At 39.6% G+C, this 16,366-nt stretch overlaps 1 protein-coding gene across 3 annotated transcripts in view; it reads left to right on the top strand.

The window, feature by feature from the left end:
• LOC140199223 (succinate--CoA ligase [ADP-forming] subunit beta, mitochondrial-like) overlaps positions 1-16,366 on the top strand; it is a 202,105-nt gene that overhangs the window by 68,073 nt on the left and 117,666 nt on the right. For all 3 annotated transcript variants that reach the window (XM_072260920.1, XM_072260918.1, XM_072260919.1), the window contains exon 5: positions 7,100-7,228. In XM_072260920.1, the coding sequence (XP_072117021.1) occupies positions 7,100-7,228 (129 nt within the window). The remainder of the gene's footprint in view (positions 1-7,099; positions 7,229-16,366) is intronic.

The raw sequence follows: 16,366 nt of genomic DNA, 5'->3' as shown, positions 1-16,366 counted from the left end.
CACATTTGGAAAGCGGTGAAATGATCGGACAAAGTCAGCATGGATTTGTGAAAGGAAAATCATGTCTGACGAATCTCATAGAATTTTTTGAGGATGTAACTAGTAGAGTGGATAGGGGAGAACCAGTGGATGTGGTATATTTGGATTTTCAAAAGGCTTTTGACAAGGTCCCACACAGGAGATTAGTGTGCAAACTTAAAGCACACGGTATTGGGGGTAAGGTATTGGTGTGGGTGGAGAATTGGTTAGCAGACAGGAAGCAAAGAGTGGGAATAAACGGGACCTTTTCAGAATGGCAGGCGGTGACTAGTGGGGTACCGCAAGGCTCAATGCTGGGACCCCAGTTGTTTACAATATATATTAATGACTTGGATGAGGGAATTAAATGCAGCATCTCCAAGTTTGTGGATGACACGAAGCTGGGTGGCAGTGTTAGCTGTGAGGAGGATGCTAAGAGGATGCAGGGTGACTTGGATAGGTTGGGTGAGTGGGCAAGTTCATGGCAGATGCAATTTAATGTGGATAAATGTGAAGTTATCCACTTTGGTGGCAAAAATAGGAAAACAGATTATTATCTGAATGGTGGCCGATTAGGAAAAGGGGAGGTGCAACGAGACCTGGGTGTCATTATACACCAGTCATTGAAAGTGGGCATGCAGGTACAGCAGGCGGTGAAAAAGGCGAATGGTATGCTGGCATTTATAGTGAGAGGATTCGAGTACAGGAGCAGGGAGGTACTACTGCAGTTGTACAAGGCCTTGGTGAGACCACACCTGGAGTATTGTGTGCAGTTTTGGTTCCCTAATCTGAGGAAAGACATCCTTGCCATAGAGGGAGTACAAAGAAGGTTCACCAGATTGATTCCTGGGATGGCAGGACTTTCATATGAAGAGAGACTGGATGAACTGGGCTTGTACTCGTTGGAATTTAGAAGATTGAGGGGGGATCTGATTGAAACGTATAAGGTCGTAAAGGGATTGGACAGGCTAGATGCAGGAAGATTATTCCCGATGTTGGGGAAGTCCAGAACGAGGGGCCACAGTTTGAGGATAGAGGGGAAGCCTTTTAGGACTGAGATTAGGAAAAAACTTCTTCACACAGAGAGTGGTGAATCTGTGGAATTCTCTGCCACAGGAAACAGTTGAGGCCAGTTCATTGGCTATATTTAAGAGGGAGTTAGATATGGCCCTTGTGGCTACGGGGGTCAGGGGGTATGGAGGGAAGGCTGGGGCGGGGTTCTGAGTTGGATGATCAGCCATGATCATAATGAATGGCGGTGCAGGCTCGAAGGGCCGAATGGCCTACTCCTGCACCTATTTTCTATGTTTCTATGTTTCTATAACACCTTCAGTCCAGCATTCACCCTTTTTGATCTAGTCTGCCGTTTTTGTTTCAACTCATCTTGTTGACTGCAATTTTCCCTTATCGTCAACCTCTCCTGACTACACATTGCCTCTGTTTATAAACCAGATACCTCTTCTTCAGCACTATCACTTAGGTTCCCATCCCCATGTCAAATTAGTTTAAACCTTCCTGAATGACCTTCCCGCAAGGATATTGGACCCCTTCTGGTTCAGGTGTAACCCGTTCCTTTTGTACAGGTTATACCTTTCCCAGAAGAGAAGATCCATAAATCTGAACCCCTGCCCCCTGCACCAGTACCTCAGCCACGCATCACCTTTCAAATCATTATATTGCTACCATCACTGGCACGTAATACAGACAGCAATCCAGAGATTACTACCCTGTTTGGTCCCATTTTCAGCTTTCTACATGGTTCCCTAAAATCTCTCTTTAGGACCTCCTTATCTTATATACGTATGTCATTGGCTGCTCACCCTCACCCTTGAGAATGCCATGGACCTGATCAGAGATGTCCCTGATCCTGGCACCACACAGGCAATATACCATCTGGGTTTCCCTGTTGCGTCCACAGAACCCTGTTTCTGTTCCTTTGACTAGGGAATCTGCCATCAACACTGCAGTCCTCTTCATCTCTCTGTTGTTCTGAACCACAGCACCAGACTCAGTGCCAGAGACCCAGTCACTCTAACTCCCCCTGCCCCCTCCCATCTCTAATAGGTCTTCCCCCTCAATAGTATCTAAAGCTGTATACTTATTATTGTGGGGAATGGCCACAGGTGTACTCTGCACTGGCTGTGTATTTCCCCTCTTTCTCCTCACAGTCATCCAGTTACCTGTCTCCTGCAATATAGGGGTGACTACCACCCTGTAGCTCCTGTCTGCATTTTCCCATATGAGTCGAAGGTCATCGAGCTGCCACTCTGGTTCTTTAATAAGTTCTCTCAGGAGCTGCAGATGTGTTTTCACATCCCACACATTGTACAAAATACTGTCCCTGGAGACAGACAAGGAATGAACAAATGAGAACAGAAAGAGAGAAACCTACCAAATAATTTATCTTGCCCAAGACTGATCTTGCCTAAGTCAGATGATCCAAAGCTAAAGACTGGCATACTCGCAAGAATGGCGGCTTTGCTTGAACCTGTGCAGTTTTTATTGACCTTTTCTAATGACTCCCTTTTGCTGATTGGTCGCTGCTTAACTCAGTGAAACTGCTGCAAAGCTCTGCTTTTAAAATCTCAATCGCCTTCCTGATTAAAAGCTATCCCTTTTTATGCCCTTCCTGACATCAATTGTCCAATGATGTCAGATATAGTTGGGAACCAGTATATGTGGAGCATTGTTTTTCCTATGACTTGCCTCTAGGCAGCAGCACAACAGTTTAAATAGTAAGTGTGCAATTTGTATGTATGGTGTGAAGCTTTTGTTGTGGGTGTTGAAACAGCTGGAAATGCTAAACAAAAACATAGAATCTAAAAGCACTCAGCAGACCAAGCAGTATTACTGAGCATATGAACAGTGATTACATCTCAGACTCTTCATTAGTGAGAGAGCAAGTGTGCCTTGAAAGTCTGTGATAGGTGAAGACCAAAGTGGTGAAAGTATCAACTACTTTAATAAACAGCAATTTAGGCAAATGTCTAGCTGAAAGTTGAATGTAGAGTAGACGTCAAAGGAGAATAAAAGTGACCAGAACCTTCCCCCTGCCCTGAGACTAAACAGATTTATAGGAAATTAATTATACTGCTGACCATTATGAAATACAAATTTAAAATGTCCTGGGGAATTAATAGGAATATAGTCTGGGAAATTGATTAGTCCAAAACCACCAATATCTCAAGCATACTAGGTAATTGGCCAGGCAGCACCTCTTCCTAGAGATGCTGCCTGGCCTGCTGCGTTCACCAGCAACTTTTATGTGTGTTGCTTGAATTTCCAGCATCCGCAGAATTCCTGTTGTTTGCATACTAGGTAATTGGTGTTTTATTGTATATTAATTTGATCAGTATAAGCCCTGGCCAGGTAATGAGTTTATCTATTGATAATTAGTAATCTTGGTATTAGATACTCTTTGTGCATGCACAGGTTTTCAGATGGGTTCATTCAAATTTGTAAACAGAAACAGCATCACTGTGTTTTAACAAGAAATCCACGCTAAGTATCCAGATATTTACATGTGATGTTTGGCAGCACTTATCTGTGTGAGCAATTATTTTCAAAAATGAAGCACAGCAAGAACCATTTGAGAACAAGATTGACTGATGCCCATCTGGATAATATCTTGCTCTTGGCATCAACAAGTCTGACACTCAATATTGAGAAGCTTTCAAGCAACAAACAGCATCAAGTTTCACATTGACTTATCGACTGTTTGCATTAAAATTTTCTTTTTTATTATAATTTACCACCATTCAGTGCATCATGTTCATACGTTTTATGTTTAATGGTTCTTTGTGTCCTTTCAATAGATTCAAAAGTTGCCCTGATTGAAATAAATCGCAACTAAACTGAGTTCTTTGATTACTAATTGGCATCCTTGGTTAAGCACAAATGATTTTCTAGCATGCGTTATTCATTAATTTGAGGCAAAACATAAGTAGATGTATTTAAATGGATAATTCCCATATTTCAAGTTTTAAATGGCATTTATCTGGGCCACCATCCGCTCATTAATATGTGATCCAGCCCACAGAGGCAAAAAGGTTGCCGACCCCTGCCCTAAACTATTGAGCTGTCTATCGGAATGCATTTTTCACAACCCATGTACTTAGAAAGGCCAACCAATTATCTAGGCTAATTTTGAAATCTGAACATGATTTGTGTTCACTCTTTTAAATATCCCTGTCTTGTTTCCAAAGTAAAGTCATCTTTGGCTGTTTTATATTGATGTTTCCTGAAAGATTAATATTGTGCTTGCTGCTGATGATTGCAGCATTCAGTTGCTCTTGCGATTTCTCAGTAAATTAAGCAGTATCTGCATGCAACAAGGCAGTTTGGGCTAATTACAAATCTTTTCAGATCCATCACTGCCACCATTAACCAGAAACTGAAATTGACCAGCCACTGAACTTGACCAGCCACATGCAGTGCTTGAAAGAGTAGATTCAAGGGCGAAGTATTTTGAGGAGAATGGCTTAACACCTCACTATCACCCACCACTGACTACCAGCCACCAAATCCTCTATAACCCCCACAACAAAAAGTCAAGTGTGAGATTGTTTGCAACTGTAACATCATTCAAGAGGCTTGACACCTGCTTGATTGGCAGCCCATCTATCACCCCATGCTCTCCATAACAAAAGTGTTGTGGTTTTGGTGTGTACCATCCCAGTAGATGCAATAAGTTTCCAATATTCCTTCAAATGCATGAACAAAAAAACCTTTAACACCTAGAAAGATTAAAACAACAAGTACATGGGCAGTGCTACCATATAAAGTTTTGCTCGAAGTCACAAACCTTATTAACTTCTGGTTCATGAAAAGGCAGGAGGCATTAATGGTTGTTCAGTTGTCTACCTTCTTTGCTGCCTGACCAATCTCGCAGGCATGCCTACTTAATCAAAGTGTGAAAATGGCTCATCACTGTCCAAGATTAAAGCAGATAAATATCCAAGATAAAAGCAGAAAATGCTGGAAACATTCAGCATGTCCAGAGAGGGAAAGAAAGTTAATGATTTAGACTTTATCAAATTCAGGAAAGGTTAGAAAAGAATAATCAATGCTTGCCTTACTTATGACACAGTGTCTTCTGAATAAAAATAAAATCAATACTGCAGTGAAAGAAAAGTTCTGTGGTAGTGGTTAACATCTCAAAAGAAGAGTATTAAACTTTAACCGATAAGATGTAACTGTGTTTTTGTCTGTATCTGTTATGTAAATATGACAATTTTATGTGATCCTATGTATTACAGTGATGAGCTTAGTAAATGAAGCCATTTTAATGACTTGGGTTCTGGTCCTTGCCAGTATCCTAAGGTTTTTGCACTACTTGCTCATTAAAGCAGTGAATTCAATTGGTCAATAAACCTGGTATTAGGGGGCTGTATATTGCCCACTAAGTTTAATATATAATTTGTTCAATATAATTGGTTGCTAATTTACATTTCCTGTTCTGTGAGATGCTTTCCTGTCTTTAATTCCAGATTTGTGTGCAAATACTATGAGGCTCCTCAGAGCTATTTTGCATTTCATTCTAGCATTTTGCACAGCTATTACAATCGTAAATATTTGAAACGTTTCTTGTAAACCAGGAACACATAACCTGTTATGAAGATGATGTAGGTGGCATGGTAGCAAAGCAGTTAAGGTAACACTTTACAGCACCAGCGATTGGGTTCAATTTCTGTCGCTGTTTGTAAGGAGTTTGTATTTTCTTTCGATGACTTTTTGGGTTTCCTCTGGGTGCTCTGGTTTCCTCCCCTATTCTGAAATTACATAGAGGTTGGGGTTAGTAAGCTTAGGCTTGCTATGTTAGCACTGAAAGCATGGCGACACTTGCGGGCTGCCCCAGCACATCCTTGGACTGTGTTGGTCATTGACGCAAGCAAGGCATTTAACTGAATGTTTCAATGCATGTGACAAATAAAGCTAAACTTTCATCTTTAATATTGCAAGTGATCTAGGCTGCCTTGCATACAAGTGAATTAACTTGGAGTGTAGTAATTATATTATTGCACTATTATTCCAGAGAATATATGTGACTTGAAGCACCCTGCCCTCAATCACAGTTTGAGAGTTTGAATTTGCAAGAAAAAAGTAGACACCTGTAAAAAAAAACAATGAAGCTGTACAATTGTGGTTAAAAATCTAAAGTTCACTAGTTCCTTTAGAGAAGAGCACCTGCTCTGGTTAATTGGTCTGATCTTTGTGCTTTCATCCACATGCCAATGTGGTTAAGGGTTAACTTCCTTCTGAAGTGACCTATTAAATCAGTTTGTTTGTGTCAAGCTGCTATAAGTAAAGTGCACGTGGAATGCAGTCAGTCAGGCAAACTCACCTTATTGGGGCAACTAGGGATAGAATACCCCAGAAGCAAAATACTGCAAAAACTTGAATTCTGAAATGAAGCACAAAATATTGCAAATCTGGCAGCATCTGTTTCAGGATGAAAATCTTCATTGCTGAAATGGCAGCTGTTTCTCTGTAAATATTTCCTGACATGCTAAGCCTTCCACCATTTTGTGTGCTATTATAGTTTTAAATAAATGTGCTGGAATCACTTCTTTGTGTATTATTTTGCAGGATTAAACACCCATTCCTAATTGCCCTTGACTTGAATAGCTTGCTAGGCTTTTTGACAGATAAATTGAGAATTGACCACATTGCTGTTTCGGACTGGTTACATAGGTAGAAAAGGCAGATTTCTTTCCCTAAAGGACATTTGATAAACCAATTGGACTATGATAATCTGGTATCTCACTATTTTTAATCATGTAATTTTTTTAATCAATGAAAATTAAATAGCAGGATTTAAACTCGGATAATCCAGTTAGTAACTTGACCACAATGCCACTCTATCCATGGCAGATTATGAAGACAAAAAAAAATGTGTACTAAATAATCGAAATAGTCACTGGTGCTGACTACCAGATAGTTTGCCTATACTCTGCTTTAGGAAGTCTAGCAAGATGTTTTTGTGTTGACTTAATTCATTATCAAAACATAATTCCATATTGTTATTTCTACCGAGAAAAGGGGAAGTGATTTCTACTAATTTTTTCCCCCTCTTCTTTAGGGGCCAATATTAATAGGCAGCTCTCAGGGAGGAGTTAACATAGAAGAGGTAGCAATGCAAAGCCCTGAAGCAATTATGAAAGAACCTGTTGATATACTCGAAGGTGCCACGAAAGAACAAGCTGTCAAGGTAATTGCATAGAAATTCTAGTCATGAAAATTAACAGAATTCAGATAGCTGATATTGAATAAATAATTGTACTGCAACTTATTTTGAATATAGGGAACTCTATATAGCAGACGCTTGTATGTAAATCAACATTGTTACAAATTATTTGCATTGTAGTTGGAAGAAACCCCAACTTCAAACGGCAATTAGCCTTTAACATTCAAATTACAGTTACGAGTTTAAAATATTTATAGTGGATTCTGGTTAATTAGGATACATTGGGGCCGGTATATTTGGCCCAATTAAGCAACTGCCACAATTAAATAGTTAAAAAGGTATACTACCATTTAACTGAGTAACAAATTATGTATTTAAAATATGGAACAAATTAGAACACTACCACTACAGTAATATAAAACTATTAGCTGCTAATAGTTATTGATAGAAGAATTCATTCAGTATACACTGCCGTGTTTTGATTGTAAATAAACAAAATCAGCACAGACACCTAGTGGACAATGTCTTCATACAATGTCTTCAATGATTACATCCTTCAAATCTTCATTTTCATTGTAATATTCAAGATGATTAGCGATACTTTCAAATTCTTTGTAGTTCCTAACTTGTTGAATGAGTAGTCATTTTTGGAGTGGCCATTGTCGGAGTGGTCAGATTTTAGAGTGGAAATTTTGAGGCTTTAATTCTTTGAAGCTTCAGCATAGGGAGGCCTGAGTGAAAGAAAGCAAAAAACTGTAGGTGGAGTTTTTTCTCCCCCACGGTTTATTGTTCTCCCTTCTTTATATTTGCTCCATAGAGTAGACAGTAGGGATGTCAGGCAGGATAGTTGAATGCTCCGCTTGTGTGATGTGGGAAGGCAGGAAACCTCCAGTGTCCCTGACGACTACACCTGCGAGAAGTGCATTCAGCTTCAGCTTCTTTTCTTTTTCAATCTTTTTATTAAGTTTCAGAATTAACTAACATAATAATAGTAATGATACAAAGAGATCGGGATTACATTAATAACGGTTAACCTGTACAAGCACAGATTCCAAGTAACAAGTACAGTTTAGCCTCCCAATCTCATAGTAACTAACCATAAGAAAGATATTTTATAAAGAGAAAAACCCCTAACCTTAAAAAAAACTAAACTTAAAAAAAACACAAACAAAGATTGGGCTGTCATATTACATTGACTAAAATTATTATTTGTCGTTAACTCCGCTCCTCTATACATGAACAAAAAATTACTACAGATTCAGAAAGGGTCAACTTACATCATATGAAAATATTGAATAAATGACCTCCAAGTCTCTTCAAATTTAACTGAAGGATCCATAGTACCGCTGCTAATTTTTTCCAAGTTTAAACATGCTATCGTTTGGGAAAACCATTGAAATTTAGTAGGGGGATTGGAATCTTTCCATTTAAGTAAAATGGATCTTCTGGCTATTAATGTAACAAATGCAATTTGTATTTCTATTCTGCCATATATATGGAACATAGAACATAGAATAGCACAGCACAGTACAGGCCCTTCGGCCCACAATGTTGTGCCGACCCTCAAACCCTGCCTCCCATATAAGCCCCCAACTTAACCATATACCTGTCTAGTAGTCTCTTAAACTTCACCAGTGTATCTGCCTCCACCACTGACTCAGGCAGTGCATTCCACGCACCAACCACTCTCTGAGTAAAAAACCTTCCTCTAATATCCCCTTTGAACTTCCCACCCCTTACCTTAAAGCCACGTCCTCTTGTATTGAGCAGTGGTGCCCTGGGGAAGAGGCGCTGGCTATCCACTCTATCTATTCCTCTTATTATCTTGTATACCTCTATCAGGTTTCCTCTCATCCTCCTCCTCTCCAAAGAGTAAAGTCCTAGCTCCCTTAATCTCTGATCATAATGCATACTTTCTAAACCAGGCAGCATCCTGGTAAATCTCCTCTGTACCCTTTCCAATGCTTCCACATCCTTCCTATAGTGAGGTGACCAGAACTGGACACAGTACTCCAAGTGTGGCCTAACCAGTGTTTTATAGAGCTGCATCATTACATCGCGACTCTATCCCTCGACTTATGAAAGCTAACACCCCGTAAGCTTTCTTAACTACCCTATCTACCTGTGAGGCAGCTTTCAGGGATCTGTGGACATGTACCCCGAGATCCCTCTGTTCCTCCACACTACCAAGTATCCTGCCATTTACTTTGTACTCTGCCTTGGAGTTTGTCTTTCCAAAGTGTACCACCTCACACTTCTCCAGGTTGAACTCCACCTGCCACTTCTCAGCCCACTCCTGCATCCTATCTCTCTGCAATCTTTGACAATCTTCTACACTATCTACAACACCACCAACCTTTGCGTCATCTGTAAACTTGCCAGCCCTCCCTTCTACCCCAACATCCAGGTCGTTAATAAAAATCACGAAAAGTAGAGGTCCCAGAACAGATCCTTGTGATCCATGAAGAAATTTTATAATCAATAATATCAAAAAAAGATTTAGGGATAAAAATTGATACCGCCTGAAATAGACACAAAAATTTAGGTAAAATAATCATCTTAATAGCATTAATTTGACCAATCAAAGATAAGGACAATGGGGACCACTTAGTAAACAGTTGTTTAACATGATCAGTTAAGGATAAAAAATTAACTTTAAATTAACTTATGCTCCTTAGTAATTTTAACACCCAAATAAATAAGATAATCAGTAACCAATCTAAATGGTGATTGTCTATAAATTGGGATTTGCATATTTAATGGGAAAAGCACACTCTTATTAAGATTCAATTTATAACCAGAAAAAGTACTAAACTGAGCAAATAGTGTTATTACTGTAGGAATGGATTTCTCTGGGTTAGAGGTATATAGTAACAGGTCATCTGCATATAGTGATACTTTGTGTGTCCCATTCCCACGAATAATGCCAAATAAGTTAGGTGAATCATGAATAGCGATTGCCAAGGGCTCCAGGGCAATATCAAATAGTAAGGGGCTCAAAGGACAGCCCTGTCTAGTACCTCTGAAAAGCCGAAAGAAAGGGAATCTCTGGTTATTAGTGAATGCAGAAGCCAAAGGTGTATGATATATCAGTTGGATCCAAGATATAAATTTTGGGCTAAAATTAAATTTCTCAAGTATATGAAATAAATATTCCCATTCAAGTCTATCAAATGCCTTCTCGGCGTCAAGCAAAATAACACATTCTGGAGTCTTAGATTAAGTAGTGTATACAATCGCAAACACGAGAAAATCTGCAGATGCTGGAAATTCAAGCAACACACTTAAATATGTTGGTTAACGCAGCAGGCCAGGCAACATCTATAGGAAGAGGTACAGTTGACGTTTCAGGCCGAGATCCTTTGTCAGGACTTCATCGAAGAGATAGTTAGAGATATGAAAGTGGGAGGGGGATGGGGAGATCCGAAATGATAGGAGAAGACAGGAGGGGGAGGGATGGAGCTGGAGCTGGAGCTGGAAAGTTGATTGGCAAAAGGGATACGAGGCTGGAGAAAGGAGAGGATCATGGGACGGGAGGCCTAGGGAGAAAGAAAGGGGGAGGGGAGCCTAGAGGATGGGCAAGGAGTTATAGTGAGAGGCACAGAGGGAGAAAAAGAGAGAGGGAATAAATAAATTAAATAAATAAGGGATGGGGTATGAAGGGGAGGTGGGGCATTAACGGAAGTTAGAGAAGTCAATATTCATGCCGTCAGATTGGAGGCTACCCAGACGAATATAAGGTGTTGTTCCTCCAACCTGAGTGTGGCTTCATCTTGACAGTAGAGGAGGCCGTGGATAGGCATATCAGAATGGGAATGGGACGTGGAATTAAAATGTGTGACCACTGGGAGATCCTGCTTTGTCTGGCAGACAGAGCATAGGTGTTCAACGAAACAGTCTCCCAGCCTGCGTTGGGTCTCGCCAATATATAGAAGGCCACATCGGGAGCACCGGACGCAGTATATCACCCCAGCTGACTCACAGGTGAAGTATCGCCTCACCTTGAAGGACTGTCTGGGACCCTGAATGGTGGTGAGGGAGGAAGTGTAAGGGCATGTGTAGCACTTGTTCTGCTTACAAGGATAAGTGCCAGGAGGGAGATTGGTGGGAAGGGATTGGGGGGAATGAATGGACAAGGGATTCGTGTAGGGAGCGATCTCTGCGAAAAGCAGAAAGGGGAGGGGAGGGAAAGATGTGCTTAGTGGTGGGATCCCGTTGGAAGTTATTGAGAATTATACAAACCCCATTTCCAGAAAAGTTGGAATATTTTCCAAAATGCAATAAAAACAAAAATCTATGATATGTTAATTCGCGTGAACCTTTATTTAACTGACAAAAGTACAAAGAAAAAGATTTTCAATAGTTTTACTGACCAACTTAATTGTATTTTGTAAACATATACAAGTTTAGAATTTGATGGCTGCAACACACTCAACAAAAGTTGGGTCAGAGGCATTGTGTTACATCACCTTTCCTTTTAATAACACTTTTTAATCGTTTTGGAACTGAGGATACTAATTGTAGTAGATTTGCAACTGGAAATTTTGTCCATTCTTGCTTGATATAAGACTTCAGCTGCTCAACAGTCCGTGGTCTCCGTTGTCTAATGCTCCTCTTCATGATGCACCATACATTTTCAATAGGAGATAGATCTGGACCGGCAGCAGACCAGTCAAACACATGCACTCTGTGTCTACGAAGCCTCACTGTTGTAGCCCGTGGTCTGGCATTGTCCTGCTGAAATAAGCATGAATGTCCCAGGAAGAGACGTCCCCTTGATGGCAACATATGTCTCTCCAAAATCCTCATATACGCCTCAGAGTCAATGGTACCTTCACATACATGCAACTCACCCATACTGATGCACCCCCACACCATCACAGACGCTAGCTTTTGCACCTTTCGCTGATAACAATCTGGATGGTCGTTTTCAACTTTGGCACGGAGAACTCAACGCCCGTTTTTTCTGAAATCTAGCTGAAATGCAGACTCATCTGACCACAGCACAAGGTTCCACAATCTTTCGGTCCATCTGAGATGAGCTCGGGCCCAGAGGACTCACCGGCGTTTCTGCATAGAGTTGATGTATGGCTTCCTCCTTGCATAATATAGTTTCAAGTTGCATTTCTGGATGCAGCGCCGGACTGTGTTGAGTGACAATGGTTTTCCGAAGTACTCCTGAGCCCAGGTGGCTATAATTGTCAGAGTAGCATGACGGTTTCTTAGGCAGTGCCGCCTGAGGACTCGAAGGTCACGCGCATTCAACAGTGGTTTCCGACCTTGCCCTTTACGCATTGAGATATCTCTGAATTCTCTGAATCTTTTCACAATATTATGTTCTGTAGATGTTAAAAGACCTAAATTCTCTGCAATCTTGCGTTGAGAAATGTTCCTTTTGAACTGACTAACAATTCTGTCATGAATTTTGACACCAAGGGGTGAGCCACGACCCATCCTTGCTTGCGAAGGCTGAGCCTTTGATGGACGCTACTTTTATACCCAATCATGACACCTCACCTGCTACCAATTAGCCTGCTTAATGTAGTCTTCCAAACCGGTGTTACTTGAATATTTTGTGCACTTTTCAATCTTATTTTAACTCTGTCCCAACTTTTGTTGAGTGTGTTGCAGCCATCAAATTCTAAATTTGTGTATGTTTACAAAATACAATTAAGTTGGTCAGTAACACTACTGAGAATCTTTTCATTGTACTTTTGTCAGTTAAATAAAGGTTCACGTGAAGTAACATATCACAGAGTTTTGTTTTTATTGCATTTTGGAAAATATCCCAACTTTTCTGGAAATGGGGTTTGTATGTTGGACCCGGAGGATGGTGGGGTGGTAGGTGAGGACAAGAGGAACCCTATTCCTAGTGGGGTGGCGGGAGGATGGGGTGAGAGCAGATGTGCGTGAAATGGGAGAGAGCAGAGTTGATGGTGGAGGAAGGGAAGCCCCTTTCTTAAAAAAAGGAGGACATCTCCTTTGTCCTGGAATGAAAAGCCTCATCCTGAGAGCCGATGCGGCGGAGATGGAGGAATTGTGAGAAGGGGATGGCATTTTTGCAAGAGACAGGGTGGGAAGAGGAATAGTCCAGGTAGCTGTGAGAGTTTGTAGGCTTATAGTAGACTCTCTCTTTTTTCTCCCTCTGTCCCTCTCACTATAACTCCTTGCCCATCCTCTGGGCTCCCCTCCCCCTTTCTTTCTCCCTAGGCCTCCCGTCCCATGATCCTCTCCCTTCTCCAGCCTCGTATCCCGTTTGCCAATCAACTTTCTAGCTCTTAGCTCCATCCCTCACCTTCCTGTCTTCTCCTATCTTCTCCTATCATTTCGGATCTCCCCCTCTCCCTCCCACTTTCACATCTCTTACTATCTTTTCTTTCAGTTAGTCCTGACAAAGGGTCTTGGCCTGAAACATCGACTGTACCTCTTCCTATAGATGCTGCCTGGCCTGCTGCGTTCACCAGCAGTTTTTATGTGTGTTGTAGTGTATACAATGTTCATTAAACTCTTAACATTAAAATGTGAATAATGATTTTTAATAAATCTTGTCTGATCCTCAGAGACAATTTGTGACAATACCTTCTCCAATCTAATTGCTAATTTTTGAGAAAGGATTTCAAAACTCACATTCAACAAAGATATAGGTCTGTATGATGCACATTCAGTGGAATCTTTATCTTTTTTAGGAATTAAAGAAATAGATGCTTCATAAAAGGATTGTGGTAATTTACCTACAAATAAGGCATCTTTAAAAATTCTACATAACCAGGGAGAAAGTAAATCTGAAAAAGATTTTAAAAATTCAGCTGTATAGCCATCCGGACCAGGTGCTTTACCAGAATTCATTGAAAAATTGCTTTCTTTATTTCCTCTTCAGTAATGGGTGTGTCTAGTGCTAAATGTTCATCAACTGGTAATTTCGGAATATTCAATTTCCTTAAAAATTCATGCGTTATGGTAGAATCATCAGGAAATTCTGATTGGTATAAATTGGTATAAAATTCTTGAAAAGATTTGTTAATTTCATCATGGTCAACTGTCAAAATACCATCCCCTTTACAAACCCTATTAATCTGATGTTTCGCCAAAACAGCTTTCAATTGGTTAGCCAATAATTTACCCGTTTTATCACCATGTATATAAAATTTACTCTTAGTTTTAAGTAATTGATTTTCAGTTGGGGATGTTAATAACAAACTATGTTGCATCTGAAGTTCAACTCTCTCTTTATAAAGCTCCAAATTGGGAGCAATAGAATATTTTCTATCAATTTCTTTAATCTTATCAACCAATGTACATATTTCATTATTAATTCGATTTTTCAATCCAGCAGAGTATGAAATAATTTGCCCACGGATATATACTTTAAAGGTATCCCATAATATCCCACTGGAAATTTCTTCTATTGAGTTAGTTGAAAAGAAAAAGGCAATCTGTTCTCTAATGAAATTGACAAAATTGAAATCCTGAAGCAAAATAGAGTTGAACCGCCATTGTTTAGTACTAAAGGTTGCCTCAGTTAACTTAATTGATAATTTCAAAGGCACATGATCAATAGACAATAGGTGCAGGAGTAGGCCATTCAGCCCTTTGAACCAGCACCACCATTCACTGTGATCATGGCTGATCATCCAGAATCAGTACCCTTTTCCTGCCTTCTCCCCATATCCCTTCACTCCGCTATCTTTAAGAGCTCTATCTAACTCTTTTTTGAAAGAATCCAGAGAATTGGCTTCCATTGCCTTCTGAGGCAGAGCATTCCACAGAACCACAACCCTCTGTGTGAAAAAGTTTTTCCTCAACTCCGTTCTAAATTGTCTACCCCTTATTCTTAAACTGTGGTCTCTGGTTCTGGAAATGGCAATTGCATCATATTCACAGGCAGTGACAAACGAAACTAATGGAGAATCAATAAAGAAGTAATTGATTCTAGAGTAATTATGATATACATGAGAGAAGAAAGAGAACCCTTTTTCATCAGGATATAAAAACCTCCAAACTCCTAAAATTCCAGAGTCAACTAAAAAGGAATTAATAAAAGTAGCAGATTTGTTTGGAGGTTCCTGATTGGACGCAGACCTATCCATCATAGGATTCAAACAATAATTAAAATCTCTGCCCATTATTCATTTAAATTGGGAAGAGATACAAATAAATGATTAAAGAATTCAGGATAGTCAGTGTTTGGTGCATAAATATTAACCAAAACTACTTTTTGGTTATAAAGTAAACCAGTGATTAATAGAAATCTACCATATGGGGCTGAAATTGTATCATAGTGAACAAGTGAAAAGAAGGAATCTATAAAAATAGAAACACCTTTCACATTAGTCGATGAGTTAGAGTGGAACTGTTATTCTTTCCAAAACCTAAAAAAAATGCTAATTATCTTCCTTCCTCACATGAGTCTCCTGCGCAAAGATAACCTGAGCATTCAGTCTATGAAAATCTTTAAAAATCTTCTTCCATTTAATTGGATGATTCAAACTGTTCGTATTCCATGAATCAAAATTAATAATGTTATCCATTTTCCTTAAATAAACCAAATGGTATGTAAAGGGTTAAGCATATTGCATGGGAAACTCACGAATCAGGAAGAGGAAAAAAAGTTTAAAGAGGAACCGGAAGTTACGACGATACAGACATTTTTGCAGTTTCAATTCAGCCCAAAGGAAAAATACTAAACTAAAAATAGCCCCACCCCCACCCACAAAGACTCGGAACCTGGCCAATAGACAGCCAGAAAACTATCGAAGAGCCTCCCTACCCCCATCTCTCTTGAGGCAGGTCTCCAAATTTTAAAATTAAAAAACAAACCACCCATAGTCAAAGCATTACGAAAGGAATGTCAAACACATGTTAGAAAAAAAGCAGACCGTTTATAAAATGAAACAGAATGCAATCTTAATAATATTTCAAGAAAAAAGAAATAATCACCAAATCAGAGTCTTAATAATTTTCAAAAGCAAACAATTAAAAATAAAAAGTAAAACAATAAAGGAAAAAAAAGGAACTTTAACATAGAAACATAATAAACATCCATATGTCAAGACAAAGTACGAATACAATCAACCCAAGGGCAAAGTTCTACAAAGTTAAAATGTCCAAATCTATAAGCTGTTTCTTAACTAATAAACCAGATGTATAGAAACATAAAGGAAC

This window comes from Mobula birostris, chromosome 6 (assembly GCF_030028105.1).
Source record: "Mobula birostris isolate sMobBir1 chromosome 6, sMobBir1.hap1, whole genome shotgun sequence".
NCBI classification, from domain to species: Eukaryota; Metazoa; Chordata; class Chondrichthyes; order Myliobatiformes; family Myliobatidae; genus Mobula; species Mobula birostris.
This window is presented reverse-complemented; position numbering and strand designations above follow the sequence as displayed.